The following is a 21,746-nucleotide window of genomic DNA, read 5'->3' as shown; positions in this document are numbered from 1 at the left end:
AGACCCCTCCGTCCCAGGCAGATCGTTTCAGAAGCATAGTATTGAAAGCCCTTGGATGAGATTAACTACACAATACTGTGAATGAGAACATGTATCAAGACCCACAACCATCTTCACCTCAAAGCATCAGTGGGTCTCTTGTGGTATTTGGGAACTGGTGTATAAGGATACCTGATGGCGTCTGGAATCAGCATGTCCAAGTCTGTCTGTGCGCATGACAGCTGGAGAGGAAGAGGCAGAGGGTTTGGGGCTCTGTCTCTAATTGAGGCCTGCACGTATTTTGTTGTTGTTTTAAATTATTTTAAAAATTGAGATCATGTGCCACAAAATTCACTCTTTTAAAGTAGACATTTAGTGATTTTTAGTATAATTCACAAAGTCACACAACCATCACCACTATCTAATTCCCGAACATTTTTATCATCCCCCCCACCGCCCTCCCCCCAGCCCTGAAAGAAACCTTGCATCCATTAACAGTCACTCCCCATTCCCCCGCTCTCCCTAGACCTTGGCAACTGCTGGTTTACTTTCTGTGCTTATGGATTCACCCATTCCGGACATTTATATAAACAGAATCAGAAGCTATGTGGCCTCTGGTGCCTGGCTTCTTTCACTTAAGGTAGTGTTTTCAAGGTTCATCCATGTTGTAGATTTATCACTTCATTTCTTTCTGTGCCTAAATACTCCATTGTTTGGATAGATCACATTTTGTTTATCCACTCATCAGTTGATGGACATTTGGGTTGTTCGCTCTTGTATTATGAATAATGCTGCTAGGAATATCCATATAAAAGCTTTTCTACGGACAGTTCTTTTAGGTTCATACCTAGAAGTGGAGTTTTCGGATCACTGGGTAACTATGCAGAACGTTTTGAGAAACTGACAAACTATTTTTGGAGCCTAAGCTTTTGGGACTCTTCTGTTCCTCCTTTAATAAAATCATCTGGTTCCTGTCAAGGGATAATTTGAAGACATTTAGTTAGTCTGAACGAATCTTTTCTCATGATTGAGGGAGTTGGTAGATGGGAGTTTTGAGACAAAGCAAAACAAGATGCATCATGACCTATTTTATTGTAGATTATTATGTACGTATCTGTACTAGATCAGATCTCTCTGAAGGGAGGAACTAGGTTCTATTTATCTTTGTATCTGCTAAAGATCCAGTGTATTAAAAAAGTGTTTCCTGGATCAATTGGTAAGGCCTGATTCCTATCCTCAGGAGATTTGTATTTTGTGATAGAGACCAAGAGGGAAGTACAAATAAAATGCTGGAGGGGACCCCGAAAGAGGGGCGAGTCTGGCTGCTGGGGAGCAAGGTGGTGAAAGGACATTCTGAATAAGAGACCAAGGCAGGAAAGTAGAAGACACTGTGGAGGAGAAGTTACACAAGGCTGGAGTGGAGGGTGGATGAAGGAGACTGGGAGGAGATGATGGGACAGGAACAGAGGGCTCAGCCATTGTGAGAGAGGCAGCAGAGGAGAGTTTGATGGCTGCTGGCCACACACAGTGTAGGGGGAGGGAGTAGGGGAAAGGGAAACACTCCATAGATAGACCTTTTAGAGGCACCTCTGTAAGCCCTTCTTGGGAGGGGTTTAGCACAGCTTTGAAGATCCTTAGCGAAATTCTAGGATCTCTAGCAAAGAATAACTTAGGCCATTAATTGGTTCTTTTGCATACATATTGTTCTATCATGTGTGAGGGGGTCTGCTGATGGATGGAGTCAAATAAAGGCAAAAACAGAATTGAAAAGAGGGGGAAGAAGGAGAAAAACCCTGCCAACTGGGGGGTTTGTTTTGCACATTTTAGGGTGTGCTCATTAGCTGGCAGCGAGGGAAGAGGTCAGTGTGGTAATCCTATCATTAGATGGGCTGACCAGGCACATCAGAGGAACCTCTCCCCGTCTTCTGTGGATGTTTCCAAAGACCCAGAGGCTTCAGTGGGCAGGACGAGTGGCACCGTACAGATCTTCCTTGACTTATGATGGGGCTACACCCTGATAAACTCATCCTACATTAAAAATACTATAAATTGGGGCGCCTGGGTGGCTCAGTCGGTTAAGCGTCTGACTTCAGCTGAGGTCACGATCTCGCGGTCCATGAGTTCGAGCCCCGTGTCGGGCTCTGGGCTGATGGCTCAGAGCCCGGAGCCTGCTTCCGATTCTGTGTCTCCCTGTCTCTCTGCCCCTCCCCCGTTCATGCTCTGTCTCTCTCTGTCTCAAAAATAAATAAACGTTAAAAAAAATTTAAAAAAATACTATAAATCAAACCATCATGTGTTGGGGACCTTCCAGAGGTGGCGGAGTCCTTGCACCTGTACTTTGTTAGGTCAGGCTATCCCCATCTCCCTCATGAGGACATCTGATCTCTCATACTTGTACTTATCTGAGTTCTGTCAGAACTCTTTGTTCCTTCATTGTTCCATAACCATCCTTGTTCTTCAAGGAGAAGGAAAGATATCACCTGTTCTGACACAGCTGCGTGACCTCAGACAGGTCTGGCTTCCGCCTTCTCATCTCTACAATGGAGGGGACAGGGATTCGGGCGAGACTCGTTTGCCTCAGTGTGGTTGAGTGTTAACGAGCATGGGCTTTGGAAGTGAAAGGCTTGGCTTTGAGTCTTGATCTGTCACTTACTAGCAGCGTGGCCTGGAACAAAGCACTTAAACCCTGAGCCCTGACTTTGTTTTTGTTTAAAATGTGATCGGTGATACCTGCCGGGCAGTGCTTAGTCATACCAGGCACACTGACCATCCATGGGTGGTAGTCGCAGCAGTGACCACGACTACTTCCCCCTCCACTGATGACGAAAGGTTTTTGAGCACCTGTTGGTTCAAGAGCCCAGGCCCGTTGACTCTGAAGGGTTCTAAATCTCTTAAGCTCAGGGGTGGGCACCTGCTTCTAGCTCTGTCCACTTGGCACTGCGTTGTAATGGTCTTTGCCGGCAAAGCAAGGCCCTGATTTCGTTTCCTGGGTTGGGGGTGGTTTGCTCCCTCCTTTCCTGCTTCACCTGCCCTGGGAACAGGGAGAGAGGCGGATGACTGATGCCTAGAAATTCCCTAGTGTGCTTTTAAGACATGAATGTGCTGCTAGTTGTCAGCTGGCCCAGAGCCACCCATCAGGTTTGAGAGCCCTGGCTCTGAGATCTGCTGCCTGGGAATGGAGCCCAGTGCAGAAACTCTGCTTTTCCCTCCTGCTCCAAACCCCAGGGGATCCCCAACACTGACAGCCACCATTTGAGCTTCCTTTCTGCAGTGTGTTTTCTAGGTGCCGCCACTCCTGCGGTGCTGGTTCCCCGAGCGCACACGGGATGCGCTGAAGGGCTCGGGGGCTCAGGAGTTCCAGTCAATGAATCTGTCACATCTGCTTTATGCCATGCCCTGGGGACACTGTAGAGGCTCAACTGTAGGCTGGGGACACTGTAGAGGCTCAACTGGGGACACTGTAGAGGGTGAACACTCTTCACCCTCAACTTTGTACAGGATTGTTTACAGGGGCTAAAGGCAGTCCCTGACAAATTTCTTTCCCAGAATTTGGTACATATTTTGTCAGAGAAACAGCATTACATTTGGTGGGTAAGGACCCAGACAGCTCCCTACATGAGTGCCTCTCACACTTCTGTGAGCATGTGAATTACCCGGAAATCCTGTCAGAATGTGGATTGTGATTTGCTAGATTGGGGTGGGGCATCAGAGTCCATATTTCTTTTTTTAGAGTGAAAAAGAGCATAAGTGGGGGAGAGGGGCAAAGGAAGAGAGAGAGAGAGAGAGAGAGGGAGGGAGGGAGGGAGGGAGAGAATCTTCAGCAGGCTCTGCTTAGCACAGAGCCTGACACGGGGCTGGATCTCAGGACCCTGGGATCATAACCTGAGCCGAAACCAAGAGTCAGATGCTCAACTGACTGAGCCACCAGGTGCCCCAAGAGTCCATGTTCCTAATCAGCTCCCTGGTGAGGCTGTGCTGCAGGCCCGTGGACCACACTTTGAGTAATAAGGTTCTAATCCAGTGGTTCTCAGAACTGACTGCACATTAGAACCACCTGGGGAAGCTTTTAAAAACTACCAAGCTGTGGACCCACCCCCAAATCCAATTAAACCAGAATCCGGGTTCTCACAAAAACACGGACACAAATGTTCATATCATTATTCATAATAGCTACAATGCCCATCAACTGCTGAACAGATAAAAGAAAGAGGAATATCCATGCAATGGAGTATTGTTCAGCCATCCAGAGGAAAGTAGTGCTACATGCCACAGCATGGATGGACCTGGAAAACATGAAGCTTGGGCACCTGGGACGCTCAGTCGGTTAAGTGTCTGATTCTTGGTTTTGGCTCAGGTCATGATCTCACAGTTTGATCAGTTTGAGCCCTGTGTCGGGCTCTATGTTGGCAGTGTAGAGCCTGCTTGGGAGTCTGTCCCCCTCTCTCTCTCTGCCCCTCCCCTGCTAGCACTCTCTCTCTCTCTTTCTCAAAAATAAATAAATAAACATTAAAAAAAAAAAAAGAAAGAAAACATGAAGCTAAGTGGAAAGAAGCCAGGCATAAAAGGCCACACATTGTATGATGCTATCGGTATGAAATGTCAAGAATAGGCAAATCCTTACAGACGGAAAGTAGATTAGTGATTGCCTAGGACTGGGAGTGGAGAAGATGAGGGCAAGTAATGGGAGGCTGGTTCCCTCTGGGGTGATGAAAATATTTTATTTTTCTTAATTTTGTGAATTATATTAAAGACCACTGAAGTATATGATCTAAAAGGGTGAATTTTATGGCATGTGGATTGTATCTCAATAAATTTATTTAAAAAATCAGAATCTGGGATGAGGGATCTAGATATTGGCAGAACTAAATCTTTCCCAGGCAGTGCTAATGCGCAGTTGAGGGTTAAATGCTCTAATCCGGTGATTCTCAAAGTAGGGTCTTTAGACCAGCATCAGCATTGCCTGGGAACTTGCCGGAAATGCAGACTCTTGGGCTGCACCCCAGACTTACTGAATCAGAAACTTGTGTTTTGAGAAGCCTGCCGGGTGAATCTGATGCTCTCTGAAGTCTGAAAACCTGCGTGGCTAATGCATTATTTTAAAAAATACAGACCTGGATTTGCAACGCGGTCTCTCCAGCTTCTATCATGTTACCATCATTCAATGAGTTAACCCCTCTGTGCCTCAGTTTCCTCCCATAAAAAGGTAGATTGCTTCCTCTTAGGAGAAAGCTATGAGGAATAACCAAATCAATGTTTGAGACACTTTGGATGGTGCATGACCCATAGTAGGTGCTCAATAATAACCATGTATTGTTATGCCTGTAGTTACTCCAAAAGCTGTAAACCATGATAAAATGGGAAACTGTACTGTTGATTCTACAGGTGACGTCTTGGAGCACCACCCAGCGTCTCCCCAGCACCTGAAGGAGCAGGCACCAGGGGAGGAGTCAGAGGGGGGCGAGGGGAGGTGCTCTTCTGCAGGGCTGTGCTGTGTGTCACATGATCCTATCACTTAGTGAGCACTTCGTGCATTCCAGGTGCTATCTGCATGCATGGCACGTCTCACACATCTCGTGGTACCCCGTTTATTTATTTCACTTGTGAAAGTCTTTTTTTCAGCTTTATTTGCGTATTTTTAGAGAGAGAGTGCACGCAGGGGAGGGCCACAGAGAGGGAGAGAGAGAATCCCAAGCAGGCTTCGCAGTATCAGTGCAGAGCCCAATGTGGGGCTCGAACTCACAAACGGTGAGATCAGGGCCTGAGCTGAAATCAAGAGCTGGACGCTCAACCAACTGAGCCACCCAGGCACCCCAGGTACTCCATTGAAAGCACAGCTTCAGTGTCAGGACTGGAGAGAACCCCCTCATGTGGTGGGAAGGGATCTCTGGGTACAGTGGCTTCAGTTCTGGGGTGGTGGTGGTGGGGAGCTGTGACTAGGCCACCATGTGGATACATAGTTGTTGTCAGGCCAGGTGTTGGTAAACTGGGGACTGTCCAGGTTTCTCTGTGAGGTCAGATGTTTGAGAACAGTCTTCTGTAGCTTCTCTGCTGAGATTTTGATGGGGGAGCTGCAGATGGCAGGAGGGAGAGGGCAGACAGGAAAGAAGGCTGGAGGAGACAGAATTACTGTTTAGCCTTTGTGCATTCATTGCCTTCCGTGGGCAGACTTTTGCTCCGGGTTCGTTGTGGATGTGAGAGCCTGGTGAACTGAGCGCCGGAACGTGTCTGCTAGTTAGAGCACGAAGGTTCTCTTATGCTTTCGGGGTGTTTGAAATAGTTCCCCAGAATCTGCATGGTTCAGAGGATTGGCTCTCGTGGTTCAATAGTGAGAAGGCAATGGAGAGGTTTGAGAGTGATATTAGGGAGGGAGGGAAACTATTACATAATGATCAGGAGCTTTCAAATCATTTGATCTTGCTTAACGCTCCTGAGAACACTATGAATGAAGCATTGTAATACCCTCCCTCTGCCCCTTAAAAAATTCGTGGACAAATTGAGGCTTGGAAAAGCTGCAAAAGCAGGTAGGAACCTTGGGCCTCTGATCTTCCAGGTAAAATGCCATCTTTTGGGTCATTCAAGGAGAATGTGGGGGCTCAGGGTCCTTAGGTGCAGGCATACTGCCTTGGAATGACGGGGAGTGTGATAAAAAATTCAGACCTGCTGAATGAGAATCTCTAGGGATAGAGCCTGAGCCACGGGGTTTTGACCCCTATTCCAGATGCTGCTGGGAACACCTGGAGACCTGTCCTGTAACCCAGCCTCCTTTCTTTCCCCCTGACCATCTCCCTCCAGTCAGGTGAGCGTCCAGCTTCGGCTCAGGTCGTGATCTTGAGGTTCTCGAGTTCAAGCCCCACATCGGGCTCACTGCCGTCAGCAAAGAGCCTGCTTCTGATTCTCTGTCCCCCTCTCTCTGCCACTCCCTCCCTCCCTCCCTCACTTGTGCTCTCTCAAAAATAAACATTTAAAAAGAAGAGATCTCAACCCAAACATGAGTGGGAGTCTGCCCGCACATTTGGGAGGGTGGGGAATTGGCAGTAAACCTCTCAGGAGAGTGTCTCTGAGCAAAGGAAATGACAACAAATCCTCATCCAGGGCAGTCAGCCGCCAGAAAGCAGCCCACACCGGTTTCACTCCTCACATCCTGAGCAGGCAGCTCTTCACTTTCTCTGTGAAATGTGTCTTCTGACCTGTTTTTCTTGAGGGTTTGTGTGGATGCGGAGTAGCTCTGAGGCCTCCCACCAAGAGGCCGCTCTGGCGTGAGACAGCAGCGGCCTCCTCCTAGGGCCTGCAAGAGCAGCTGAGGCCGAACCAGTGAAAAGCAGAGCCACCCCTCCCCCTCCCCTGGGAGGGGCTTGCCACACCCCTTTGAGCTTCTGGTATCTTCTAGAAACTGGGCACAGAGCTGCGTTCCTCTTTCTTTTCTTTTTTTAAAAATGTTTATTTTTAACAGAGAGAGAGTGCACAGGCAGAGGAAGGGCAGAGGGAGAGGGGGAGACACAGAATCCAAAGCAGGCTCCAGGCTCCGAGCTGTCAGCGTAGAGCCTGAGGCGGGGCTTGAACTCACGAACCGTGAGATCATGACCTGAGCCGAAGTGGGACGCTTAACCGACTGAACCACCCAGGCGCCCCAAGGCTCTTTTTCTTTCTTAATTAATGTTTTATTTACTTTTTTTGTGAGTGAGAGAGTGTGAGAAGGGGAGAGGGGCAGAAGGAGAGAGAAAATCTTAAGCGGGCTCCACGCTCAGTGTGGAGCCTGATGGGGGACTCCATCCCATGGCCCTGGCATCCTGACTTGGGCCCCAAAATCAAGAGTCAGGTGCTCAACTGACTGAGCTACCAAGGTGCCCCGTTAATTAATGTTTTTTTTTGAAGTATAGTGGACATGATGTTTCATTAGTTTCAGGGGTTAAAAACTCCATTTAATGTTCTTAACCTTCTTAGCCGACTGCCTTGCCCCAAGGATCCTTAGAACCTAGAACAACAATAAGAAACATTCTAAACGCAGAAGCGTCTTTAAAAGTTTCTCGGCCCCCCTGCCTCTCAGGCTGGGGGAGCAACACCCTGTAGAGAAGATGGGGAGAAAGACATGAAGCCTTTTCTTAGGCTCCTGTAGGTAATGTGTCAGGCTCACAGCTCCTCGGGGCTGTGTGTGTGTGTGTGTGTGTGTGTGTGTGTGTGTATGTGTGTGTGTGTGGCGGGGGCAGGTATGTCCGGAGCAGGAGCGGGCATGTCCTCACAGGGGGAGGAGGGTGCCGTGGGACTCTGTCCCATGTCAGCACAGTTGCTGGGGATTTGTATCCTCCTAGAGCCCAGCTGTGGCCAGCAGCCCACACTGCCTGTCCCGGGTGTGGGGAGCTCCCCGGTGTGGGTCTCATATGCTCCTCAGGGCTCCCACACGGTCTTCTCCAGGCCCTGCCTTGACATGGAATCACCCTCCCCAGGATTTCACCCCCTCCCCTCCCATCTCCGCTCCTCATTTGTCCCCAGCACCCTTCCCTATTGGCTCAGGCTGTTGGCAGAGGTGGAAGGGAGAAAGGGCTCCTTTGTAAAAGTGTTACTATGGCTTTCCATTGTCCTGAGGAGGAAAGCCAAAATCCTTAATGACGACAGCTTAAGATCAGGTCCTGCTAAATTAAGGGAAAAAAATAAATGTATGTGGGAGTAGGCTTATAATAACAGTAATAATGACAACAGGGGAAATGCACATCAAATCTTTTTAGTTCTTCAGTGCTCAGGCTCAGGGCTTTGTGCCTGCTGAGACTTCCACCCAGAACACTGCCCACCACTTGCCTGGTTAATACCTTCCCACCCCTGGATCTCAGCTCCAACCCCTGCCCCCAGACTGGATTAATCTCTCCATCCTGTGCTGTCATTGCATCATTTCCTTCATGGCCCCACCACCGCTTGCACTTTACAGTTATTCGCTTATGTGCCTCGTTTCTAGATTAATATCCATTTCCGTTCTAGACCGTACAGCTGAATGCAGAGATCATGTGACTTCTCTTAGCGTGGGGTGTGTGGAGCAGGCTAGTCATTTGGTTAATAATTGCTGAACAGATGAATGAAGGCTTCAAGATGCCCGGGGGTGGGGATCACTGCCTGCATGGGGAGACTTCTAACCACAGCCCTGGCTATGTGCAGGTCTTTGCTCAGCATATTATAGATAGATATAGATAGATATAGATATATCTATCTATATATTCTATATATATTCAGCATATTCTATTTATATCTATATATAACATATTCAATATATTCTATATATTGTTCTATATATAGAACAATTCTATACAGCATATTGTTCTGTGTGGTTTTTCTAGTAAGATTTTGTGACTCTCAGTGTTTTAAGTGGTCCTGAACTCTTGCAGACCATTCTTTCTAATTTGGGTTTAGTTGCATGAGGCTTAAAGTGATTGATGGAGAGGCAGTTTAGCTGTCATGGCAATTTAGTGCCCTGCATGTGGCCTCCAGGCAGCCCATGTTCTCATCGTTTTCCAGAATGCTGTGGTTTTGTTCGTGTTTACACGTGTGTTTATGGTGTTCTCAGAGCTGCTGAATCAGTGCTTGGCTCGGCTTCTTGTTCCGCGTGTATCTTAGTCATCTACCAGCCTGGGTTCTTTTAAAGGGCACTGGGTCATGGTGACTTAACCGGAGAATATTCAAGCCAGTGACCATTTCCACAGTGACATAGGCCCTTGGGTCGTCTTTCAGGCAGTACACAGTAGGTGGGTTCTTTGTGACATGGCGAGTGACCTGTGTCACTGGGAAGCTGTTTTCTGTTGTAGCGTTGGTTCAGGCACAGGCAAGAAAGTGCCCTGGCAACCGGGAACTTGACACCATGAGACATAATGCGTCTTCTCCATATCTTTCCACTGGAAATTGAGAAAGAATCCCCTCCTTTTTTTTTTTAATTTAAATTTTAGTTCACATACGTGCAATATTGGTTTCAGGATAGAATTCAGTGATTCATCACTTACATACAACACCCAGTGCTCCTCCCAACAAGTGCCCTCCTTAATCCCCATCACCCACCTAGCCCTGCCCTTTGGCTCATCAGTATTACCTGGTCCGGTCTGCAGGTCATGATCCAATAATGGATTATGAAACCATATGTGGGCCAACACTAGCATTTAGAAAGAATGAAGAGAGATAACAGAGTACAATACCCGTAGTGAAAGTGACTGTCTTTTGGTGGAACTTCTCTTTCAGGTGTGTGTGCCTGTGTGCACGTGCTGAATCATCCAACAGCATGCATTTCTTACAGTCCAAAATACCCAAGTACTGCACTTTATAGCATGTCTCACTTGGATTTGCCAATATCACTACCACTTCTGTTTCGCTTCTTTTCAAAGGTATGCGAAATCCAGTCAGATCAAGACTGTGTCAAGCAGCAAGATATTTTTCAAAGGAAGTAGATTTCGATATAGGTGGGTACCATAGTTCCATATTGGTGATGGGTTGGGGAGGAAGCAGCCATTTACTTTTTGAATATTTTGCTTGTAAATCAGGGTTTTGACTTATCCCCCTGTTTTGGTTCTCCCTTTACACTCTACTCATGTCTTACACGCATGGGGCCCCCTCAAATTCCATAGTAACTTCTCGTGTAGAGGGAAAAAAAAGCATGGATTTCTAGAGTGGATCCGACTGTTGGGAAGTTAAAAAAAACAAACACATGTGCACACCCCTCCCCTTCTGCTCTGAGTGTCTGTGCACAGACATTGTGTTTGTCTTTTGCAGTGGTAAAGTTGCCAAAGAGGTGGTGGAGGCCAGCTCCAAAATCCAGAGGGAGCCTCCGGAGGTGCACAGGTGAGTGGGTGGCCCTCAGGGCTCTGAGAGGCTTCTGGGATGGACAAAAGGATTTCAAAGCTTGCTTTGCCAATTCCTCTATAACAGGAAAGGGCATGAGGGTACCAGCTGCCTGTGCCGGTGTCCTTTTGGGCACATCTTGTTCCAGGCACAATACCCTCATCATCCTGGCAGCCTCGGGGGGCAGACTTGACAGGGCCACAGTGTGGGTACAGCTTGAGGCTGTTCTGAGTTCCTTGCTCTGTGGGGAGTCGTCGGCTTGATTGGGCCCGGAGCGAACATGACCGGTGTGTGTGAGGCACAGCAGTGTCACCTCTTGGCTGAGTCTGCCGACCTGTCCTCTTAGAGCTGCTCTCTGTTCCTGCCTCTGTTCACCAGACACGGCCAGTCCCCATTGGCCCAACTTCTAGGCTATTTCACACGAGGAAGGCAAGGGTGCTCACCTCTCCTAGGGCTCCTTACCCCCAAAGGTCACTCACAGAAATGAGGAACTTAGTGATTAGCAGTTCAAGGGTATGCATCTTCATTAATGTGGTAATATCTCTGATTCTTAGGAATTAAATATTCTCTTGGTCATGTTGGACTTCATACCACCATGGTACACGAACCATTGCACACAAAGCCTCAAACATGCTAAATACATAAAGCTGGACATTTTCACCATGACACTCCCCATTTTGAAGGCAAGGTCATCCTAGGTTATGTTTTTCAGGAGATTCCTACATACTGGTTGGCACCTGTTCCTTCCCCCTCTTCAGACTTGGAGGAGGCTCCAAGGAGCCTGCTTGGAGGAGCATAAGGGATTATCCTCAGATTTGCCCAGTCTCCTCTATTTCCAGCATGACCCAGTGAGCTGGCTGCCTCTTGCCTTATTCCCTGGGTTGCTGGTCTCTTGGAAGTGTGGCTGAGCCAGGCTGGCACGGGCCTCCAGATAGCACTTCTCTCCCACGCAGGGGAACAGAACTACAGTTGGCACAAGATCCCATGCAGACGTGTGCAGAGAATGATTCATTCCTGATTTGGGTGACTCAGTGGGAAGCTGTCATGGGCATGTCAGCAGAAGTGGTCTTCCCTGCTTTGAGAAGCAGGAGAAAGCTGTCAGGCTAGGGAAGCCGGGACGCCTTGGCTGGGAGCACCTTAGCACAAAACTGTGCAAGTCTTACAGCCTACCCACTAACAACACTAGTCTTTTATTTGTATTTATTTTAAAATAGTCTGTATATTCCCTCTTCTACTGCAAATTATGGTTCCTCAGTGAAGCAGAAGTGAAAAAGAGGAAATGATAAAATGTATTATTTGAACTTTTCTAGATTCTTTGGGCCAGAAATGACCTTAAGCATCACCTAATTTGATGCTTCTATTTTATAGACAAGGGAACTTGAGTCTTGGAGAAGTTAAATGATTTATCTAAGGTCATAAATTTTTTTTGTGGCATACCTAAGCCCACATTATTTTCTTTGTAGCATTTGCTGCCCCCCTCCCGCCTCTGCCCAGGAAACCTCTGGCATTCTCTTAGAAGCTGGGAGGCAGAACCACCCCAGGGGCTCAGCTTGGGTTTTGTTCTTGTAGCTTGAAGTATGAGTGTTTGATCTTAAAAAAAAAAAAAAGAAGAAGAAGAAATACTTGATGCCGGGGAGTTCTCTTGATAGTACAAACACAAAGAAGGAAACTGTTTTTAACAAGGTACTTTCAGAGAGACATATTCCAAATACTTGAGACTTTCCAAGAATCCCATAGTTACCATATATAGCTGGTTAATGAGATCAGAAATAACTTGAAAAAAATTTCTCTTTTCAATTGATGTTTGCATTACTTATGGAAATCAAGGATTCCTACATTATGGCTTCTCAAGCCTTAACTTTGACAGGAATCACCTATGGATCTTGTTAAAGTCAGATTCTCATTCATGAATCTGGCATTTCCATTGAGTCCTAGGTGATGGCCATGTGGCTGGTTCATGGATCACACTTTGAATAGCCAGGATGTAGGAGTGAAGGGAGTAGAGTGACCACAGTGAGAATCTTCTCCTGTAGTGGACTGAACCACCAGGGGAGATGGAAATGAGGCATCAGTCAATTTATAGTTTCCCTTTTCTGGAATCTTCTAAAATCCCCCAGGATTTTACTGCAAACAAGGACCTATAGGCCCTTGAGATACTGGTTCACATGCTATTTCTTTCCCTTACACTGACCCCTTTTATGTGTATGTGAAAGTCTGTTGAGCTCACATCCTCAGGACACGTCTCTGGTCCTCAGCTTTGGCAGTGTCTCTCGAATCTCTGACAATACGGGGAGGAATTTGTTTAAAGTAATGTTACAAAGCAAGATGTGGGAGGAAAAGGCTTGTGTCTGTTTTGGTCACCTACATATCACCCAGCACCTAACACAGACAGCACTTGGCTCACAGTAGAGGTCAACGCATATTTGTTGAATGAATGTATGAACCAGGAGTGTGGGGTGACAACCGCATGCCTGCAATTTTCTGAGACCTGAGATCTGTCCAAGGTGCTGCTCTGGGGACCTTGGCCTCCTGGGAGGCAATAGTGTGATCGGAGCCATGGAGATATACCACTCTCAGTAGCAACTTCTCATTTCTTCCTAGTAGCCATTTGCATGGTAGGAAATTGTTTCTCTTCAACAATTATTTTTGAATTATTTTGGCTTCTTTGATGTGGCTGTCAAAAGTGAGAGTATAGTAATGAATTCTTTCTCTGGCTGTGTTCAGAGATGCCCACTCCTTTAGTTAGAATGGTGACGGTAAGCCTTCATTTGGTTGTCTTCCCTCACACCTGAGATTGTACTCTTCAAAGAATGACAAGTTCATGGACTACTCCTTTTGCTGATGTGTGTGTGTGTTTAGAGAGAGGCAGCAGAGACAGACTGAGGACACCGTCTTGGGATTTTTTTGGTTTTTTTCAAAAAAAAAAAAAAGAGAGAGAAAGCTAACTCTCATGATAGCTCACTGATCTTTGCTGATGGCAAGATCCCCAAGCAAAGCTCTCCTGGGCTGATTACTTGGTGAGAATCACCCATCCATGTCAGGGGCCCAGTGAGGCAGAAGGAAGTGTGAGCCCCCTGGGCATAGTAGCCACCACCAGGGGACACATAGAGGCAGCATTTGGATCTGAAATGACCACCTGTCTAGGGGTCATGAACGGGATCTCATCTTGGTTGTATTGCTTACAAGCTGTGTGGTCTTGGGTAAATCTCTTAACTTCTCTGATCATCACTTTACTCATCTGTAAAATGAGATTCAGAATATTACTTTGCCCAACATCTAGGCTTTGTTATGGGCATTAAAATAAAATGCTTTAAAAATTATAAAGTGCCATACACACATGAATTGGTAATGTTATTATTCTTGTCTCTCCTCCAAAGATGGGCAGCTAGAATTTGACAGATGTGTCCTCATTAAAGCTTTTTCAGATGGAGTTTTGGTGACAGGCCAACACCACTTCCTCCACCACAAGAACTGCTGGAAGATTCCACAAGCCTTATGTTAGTTGCTTGAGTTTATGCCATCAGTTTTTGAAGCCAATCTTAGAATATACTTGCAGCTTCCAAAGAAACCTTTCTACCTCGATAGAATTCCTAGTGATCGTTTCATTGGAAAACTGTTCTGTGCTAAGTACACACATGAGTGGGCTGCAAAGGGGGTCAGGCATTTTGCAGAATCCGTTGACGGGTGGATTCTGGGAATGGGAAACATGGTACAGACCCTCAGCTGGCTTGAGGAGACTCTAGCCAGAGAAGCTGTTGCATCAGGAAATCAAGTGGGAGGGTAGGGTGGGAACTGACTGGGATATTGGCATATGTTTTAGAAGACTGCCTGACACAGCAGAACCTCATTTAGCCAGAGAGCAGGACATTAGCAGTAGTGAACAGAGTCCTCTCTGGGGCATTGTAGGATAAATCATGCAGAAGGTGCAGAAAGCGGAGCACATGCAGAGCACAGCAGAACCTCTGGACTGGGGATCAGGTCATCTGAGTCTGCATGTCTAAGTGTCTTTAGTCAAGTTCAATAAGTTCACCAGGTCTCAGTGTCCTCATCTGTGAATATGGTACTTTTCTTGCCTGTCTTACAGGTACACTGAGGAAAACAAGTATGGTAAACTGTATAAAACTGATTTGTAGGGGCGCCTGGTGGCTCAGCTGGTTGGGCGGCCAACTTTGGCTCAGGTCATGATCTCATGGTCCATGAGTTCGAGCCCCGTGTTGGGCTCTGTGCTGACAGCTCAGAGCGGAAAGCCTGCTTTGGATTCTGTGTCCCCCTCTCTCTCTGCCCGTTCCCTACTTGTGCTCTGTCTTGCTCTGTCTCTCAAAAAATAAATGTTAAAAAAATAAATAAAACTGTTCTGTAAACTATAAAAGGGGCCATCAAATTCTGGTATTATATTCATTATTAGTATAACTATGCTGGCAGACTCTTGCTTTATTTTCTTTTAAGTTTATTAATTAATTAATTTATTTATTTATTTATTGAGAGAGAGAGAGAGAGAGAATAAGTGGAGGAGGGGCACAGAGAGAGAATCCCAAGTAGGCACCACACTGTTAGCGCAGAGCCTGATGCGGAGCTCGAACTCATGAAGTGTGAGAACATGACCTGAGCTGAAGCCAGACACTTAACCGACTGGAGCCATGCAGGTGCCCCTAGGGCTCTTGCTTTAAATGAAACCAGGATCAGTTGGCACCTTCCAAAAGGTTGCAAGAAGAGAGGTATAAAAAGGTAGCCTGTAGTCTACAAGAGTTGGGAGACAAAGGGTGGGGGACATGCATTTTGATTCTAATTTTGCTTAAGCTAACCCTCTAGCTGCCCTACTGCCCAACACCATGGTCTGGAACCCTGGATTCTTTGTGCTCTAGGGAGACCTCTAGTTGTGCCCACCTTTGGGTTTATCTGAGTTTTGCACTTATCGCGGAGGCAGTGTTCCTCTCTGAATCATAGAACTGGAGAGTCTCAGGGTTGTAATCAACTGTAGCAGACAGACCCTAACCCCCCTGACCCTGGCCATAGGACTCCGCTACAGTTCAGCAGCAGGAGCCTGTGAGTATGGGCCCTGAGTCAGCATCCTCCTGAGCAGCCAGTGCCCTACAGGCTCACACCTGTGAGGTCACTCTCAGTGACTTCAACCTGTCCCAGGCAATTGCCCAGACATTACAGTGTTGGTAGGGAGCAGGTGGCAGGATGCTTTACAACTTCAACTGACGAATGTTGGGAGGGGGGCTGCTGTGGAGCCCTCTGTACTCGCTACAGGTCCTTCTTGATGATATGTGGTAATTTCTGGGGGATGGAAATGCTGCCAGTCAGCCGGCGTGGGTAGTCAGAGGTGGGCAGAGCAATTCAGAGTTTGTGCAACAATGGGGAATGGGCTTTTCTGAGGTCAGAAAGCTTCATGGTCCACACAAACATGGCAACAGGTGCTTCGCAGAGCCAGAATCAGAATTTTGAAGGCCACAGGGCCAGAGGAAATCCCATGAAAGCTCAAAATCTGAGGACCCGTCACAATAAAAGATGGAACTACTCATGGTAGATTTTAATGTCCCTTGTTACTCTTTCCTTCCTTCCTTCTCCCTGCAAGGAATCCCTGTCTTCACTTCTTGCCCTGTCAATCCCACCATGCTTGCTGGGATGTGCCGCAGGCATCTCTTCCCCTGGGAGGTCCTTCCTGGCTCTCCCCTCAGCCACCGCAGGGTCAGGTGCCCCTCCTTAATGTTCCCGGGGAATCCTTGGCCATCAGTCTTGTCCATGAGATACATATTTTTCCAACTGTGGCTGTAGCGCATTGATGAGTCATGAAATGAAAACAGACCAGCACTTTAAAGAAAATGAAATAGAATGGGGGAAAAAAAGTGAATCAAACATAACAAGAGTTACTATTGTTGCACGAAACATTCACTTCACCTGTATGTCTCTCTGTGAGTGTGTACAGAAAAATGATATAAAAGATATTTCTTTTTTTAATGTTTACTCATTTTTTAGAGAGAGAGAGAGAAAAAAATGAATGGGGGAGGTGCAGAGAGAGACAGGGACAGAGGATCCGAAGCGGGCTTCACTCTGATAGCAGCAAGCCTAATGTGGGGCTCGAACTCACAAACTATGAGATCATGACCTGAGCCCAAGTCGGACACTCAACTGACTGAGCCACCAGGCACCCCTAAGTTATATTTCTTAATGTGGGTTTCAGTTAAAATGTTTGAAAATCATAGTTCTAAAGAGTGAGTTACATAAGGCAAGGACCATGGCTCACCAGAATGCGGCAGACCATCCACTACATATATATCAACTGCAGGATAAGTGATTGTAGAGTGAAATAATGAAGGACAGGACTCCATGGTTAAGCAAGTCCTCATAATTTTATTTTTCCAGCCAGTGCCAGCTGTGGAGGGCTTTTTACTCTAGATGCTGCTAGATTCTTCTCCTTTCCTGTCCTGTGCCAAATAGAAATGCCTGAGTTATAAGGCAGTCCCCTTACCAGCCGGGGAACACCCATGCCAATCTGAAATGGCAGCTTATGTCAAGCCAGGACTGCATTCAATTTACGCCAGTTTCCAACGTGAACAGCCCTTAGTAAGACGCCTCGGGAGGCGCTGTAAGGCACACCAGGATGGTTAGATCTGTCTCTGACCTTAAGGCACTTGTCAAGGTGGGGCTGATTAGTACACCAATAATTACAGAGAGACGGAAGTGGCAAGTGCCATGAGATGTGAAAGAAGGGAGAGCAGTGTGTGTGTGTGTGTGTGTGTGTGTGTGTGTGTGTGTGAGAGAGAGAGAGAGAGAGAGAGGGAGAGAGAGAGAGAGAGAGAGAGAGAGAGAATGAGAATATGAATGAATATGTGTTGTGAGAGCCATCCAAGGGGACATCAAGAGGTAGGAGACATTTGATATCATCTTTGAAGATGGGTGGCTTTTGGTTTGGAGAGGAAACATGAGGAGGGAAAGGTGATGCCCCACCAGAGATGCCCCATTTCCCTGTATGACAGGGCAGACAGCTGGTCTCCCTGCAGCAGGCAGTGTAGACGGGCTTCCTGCTATCAGCCAGTAGTCTTGACAAGACACTTGTACATTTTCTTTGCCATCTGCTGCCCATTGCTGTCAATGACACGTGTCTGCTCCTTTCAAAATGAAAAAAGAGCTTCTGTGCCTGGCTGATGAGAGGGGTGTGAATTCAAATGGGAGTATTTTTTTTTTTTAATTTTTTTTTCAGCGTTTTTATTTATTTTTGGGACAGAGAGAGACAGAGCATGAACGGGGGAGGGGCAGAGAGAGAGGGAGACACAGAATCCGAAACAGGCTCCAGGCTCTGAGCCATCAGCCCAGAGCCCGACGCGGGGCTCAAACTCACGGACCGCGAGATCGTGACCTGGCTGAAGTCGGACGCTTAACCGACTGCGCCACCCAGGCGCCCCTCAAATGGGAGTATTAAACACTGATATTAAATGTTAGACATCCAGCAACAGCAAGGTTGCTTAAAGCCATAGAACTCCTGTACCGTCTGTCTGGCAGGGTTCTGTCTTCATTTTTGTTTTTTTTTTGGTGGTTGTTAAATTACTTTGAGCCATGCCTTTCATTCACTTTTCTTTTTAAAAAAATTTTTAAAATTTATTCATTTTTGAGAATGACAGCACAAGTGAGGGAGATGGAGAGGGAGAGAGAGAGAGAGAGAAAGAGAGAGAGAGAGAGAGAGAATCCCAAGCAAGCTTCACACTGTCAGTGCAGAGTCCAATGTGGGGCTTGAACCCACGAAACTGTGAGATCATGACCTGAGCTGAAATCAAGAGTCAGATGCTGAACCAACTGAGCCACCCAGAAGTCCCCACCTTCATTTACTTTTCTGCATATCTAGTTCAGTGACACCTGCCTCCCATGTCTTTATCAATGCCCATGCTGTCACCTTGCATGCCCAAATCTGGTAACATATGGGGAAGTACATTTTCAGTCACTGTGTTGCATTAGAACACAAGGACATTTTGCCAGGACCTTAAGGTTAAAAAGGTTGGTGCATCCTAAGTGTTATGTTGCCTTTACCACTGGCCTAATCCATTGTGTGAGTCCAGAGACAGTTCCCAACCTTGGTAGCTGACTGAGATGGAGGGTCTGGTGTTTGCAACAGAAACCAACACCCTGGCCTGTGTCTGTTTTCAGAGCCAACATTACTCAGAGCCGAAGTTCCCACTCTTTGAACAAACAGCTCATCATTAACATGGAGCCCCTGCAGCCCCTGCTGCCTTCCCCCAGTGAGCAGGAAGAGGAGCTTCCATTGGGCGAGGGTAAGTACCCTTCCTTCCGGAAGCTGGCATTGCAGCCTTACCCTGAAGGGATGAGAAGGCACCCATCCTGGATACCTGGGCAATGGTTAGGGTAGGGGATGGAGTGAGTCATGAATTGTTTCTAGTAAATAAACTGTTTGCAGCTGGAAGTCTGCATTATATTGAGAGTCTTATTAGTTTCTCCCAGAGAAAGTTCACAGATACAAAGTATTCCTAAAAATTATGTGTTAAAGCAGTAGTGGTGTTAGACCCCCACTCTCCAGCATGGTAGCCAGTAGCAATGTGTGGCTGTTTGAAACCTGTTTAAATTTGTTAAAATTAAAAATTAAAAATTCAGTTCTAGGCACATTAGCTGCATTTCCAATGAGTAGTATAGCCGCATGTGGCTAATGGCTACCATCTTGGAAAGGTCAGACCAAGAACATTTCCATCACTGTACAAAGTTTTCCTGGATGGTAAGTTTTTATTATAATCATAATCAAATTAATGGTTGTAAAGAAATCTCCATAAGTGTCTCTATATTGGTCATTCTGTTCTGCCTCAATATTTCTTCATACTTATATTCCCTTTTCTGTAGGCCTTTATCTGATAGTTTTGATACAAGCTAAAATATGTATGGTCCACTTCAACTCAAAAGTTGTATTTTTAAGGACTATAATATGTGTGTGTCTAGGCTTTTTATTTTTTCTCTTTTAATTTTTTGGTTTTAAGGACTTTACTTACTTCAGAGAAGAATCTCCCCACACTGCTTGCTGTAGACACCTGGTGAGGCAAATCTTACATGCTAATTTCAGTGTATTTTCAAATACACACAAAATAAAGTTACTGGAAGCCTGAACACAAACATAACATGCTTTTCCCTAACATTAAGTGGCTTGGGTTTCATCATTTAAAATTAGGATACTGAGCAGCTTCAAGAGGGCAGGTCTCTCTGTCCCCAAAAGATCACCTTTACCTGCAGCTTCATTTCAAGGATTCTGTCCATAGGGGAAAACTCTTCTGCCTGTAATAAGAATGTGGCTTGGGATGCAAATACTCTTGGGAGAGGTAGCATTGGCTACTTGACACTGAAGTGTAAATAATTTTAGTAAATCTTTTACCTGTAAGCAAGTTTAATGGTGAGAAGGAGAACCAGATAACTGGATGGCCCCAGATTCCACGTGGAAGGAAAGCACACAAAATAGGAAGGATGGGGCCTTAGGGGACCCAGCTGAGCCACAAGATGATGATAAGGAGAATGTCTTTGTTATAATAATGGCCTGTACTCTGTCTTAACTAACTCTGGAAGTTCCATGCTAAATGAGTTGTCTTAGCCCAAGGATCTCTCAGTCCATGGTGCCTGTCTACATTTCCCAGCACCCTCTCTGTTTTCGTATGGTTTTCAAGTGAAATAAAAGCAGCTTTCACTTCTGATCACCAGTGATGTTCTTCTGGGCTTCCTCTTGTAGAGAAGGAAAAATTCTTCCTTTTCAAGGTCTTTCAGCTGGGCTAAGATTTAAATTATGTAAGACAAATTAATGGGAGAAAAAAACCCTGAAGTTTTATTACATATGCACAGAGGCCCCAAAATGAAGTTGAGACCTAAATAAGTGATCAGGAGAGGCACTTTGTATACGTTTTATTTATTAATTTTTAAATGTTTATTTTTGAGGGGGGGGGGGGAGAGAGAGAGAGAGAGAGAGAGAGAGAGAGAAGAAGCCAGCGGGGGAGGAGCAGAGAGAGAGGGAGATAGAAAGTCCAAAGCAGACTCTTTGCTGACAGCAGAGAGCCCAAGGTGGGGCTTGAACTCACCAACCATAAGATCATGACCTGAGCTCAAGTCGGACGCTTAACTGACTGAGTCACCCAGGCACCCCTATATATACATTTTAGACAAAGAGATAATAAATCTGTGAGGTATTGATAGGATAAAGAAAACAGGTGTTTGGGAGCTTTAATTAGCAGGGAATTCTAAGCAGAATTTAGGCTGAGGTTGTAGTAGTTTGGAAAAAAATAACAGGGTTTGTTTCTATAGCTTTCTTGGCTCCAAAGTCCCTATCTCAGTGATAAGAATGTTGTTTTACTTCCAATTCAGGGAAGGTATTTTTCATATGGGAGATGTGTTTCCTGCTTTCTGGGGGACAGAGGAGGGTCTGAGTGTCCTTGCACTGTTTTTTTTTTTTCCCAAGTAACTTCAATTCAAAGTAATTAATATGCACCGTAATACATTTGGGCGGCTTGCCCTGGACCCCTACACTCTCACATACCTGGAAATCGCTTTTGCTGGAGGTCATGATTATTCCAAAGTTGAATGGGGAAGAGGAAGGGAAAAGGAACAATCCAAGCCTGGAGTTTTGACTGCCTTGTCTACAAAGATGGAAACCTAGACGGGAATAAAGGTTCCATCAGGAATATGGAAGTCAGGCCGCTGTGGCCCCAGGAGTCTCTCCAAGGATATAATAAGGAGCTGGGAAAGCTTTCCCCTGGATCCTTTGCCCCCATTCAATTAAAAACCTCCGTTTTGCTCCATTTTCCATAAGGAGGTTCCACTGCTAAATCCTAACCTTGTCTTTAACGTGAACACTGTGGACAAGAGACACATACATTACAATTAACTGCAATAAAAATACAAATGTACATGATGTGAGATAAGAATCCATAAGCTACTTTTTCAATTTTTTCCAGTTATTTTAAAGAAGAATCTTAAGTTCTTTC

At 46.1% G+C, this 21,746-nt stretch overlaps 1 protein-coding gene across 3 annotated transcripts in view; it reads left to right on the top strand.

Moving 5' to 3' along the window:
- Window positions 1-21,746, top strand: part of FRMD3 (FERM domain containing 3) — a 313,991-nt gene that overhangs the window by 223,403 nt on the left and 68,842 nt on the right. For all 3 annotated transcript variants that reach the window (XM_019815813.3, XM_006939122.5, XM_045043767.1), the window contains exons 11-13: window positions 10,332-10,406; window positions 10,717-10,785; window positions 18,928-19,052. In XM_019815813.3, the coding sequence (XP_019671372.2) occupies window positions 10,332-10,406; window positions 10,717-10,785; window positions 18,928-19,052 (269 nt within the window). The remainder of the gene's footprint in view (window positions 1-10,331; window positions 10,407-10,716; window positions 10,786-18,927; window positions 19,053-21,746) is intronic.

This window comes from Felis catus, chromosome D4 (genome assembly GCF_018350175.1).
Source record: "Felis catus isolate Fca126 chromosome D4, F.catus_Fca126_mat1.0, whole genome shotgun sequence".
Lineage (NCBI taxonomy): Eukaryota > Metazoa > Chordata > Mammalia > Carnivora > Felidae > Felis > Felis catus.
This window is presented reverse-complemented; position numbering and strand designations above follow the sequence as displayed.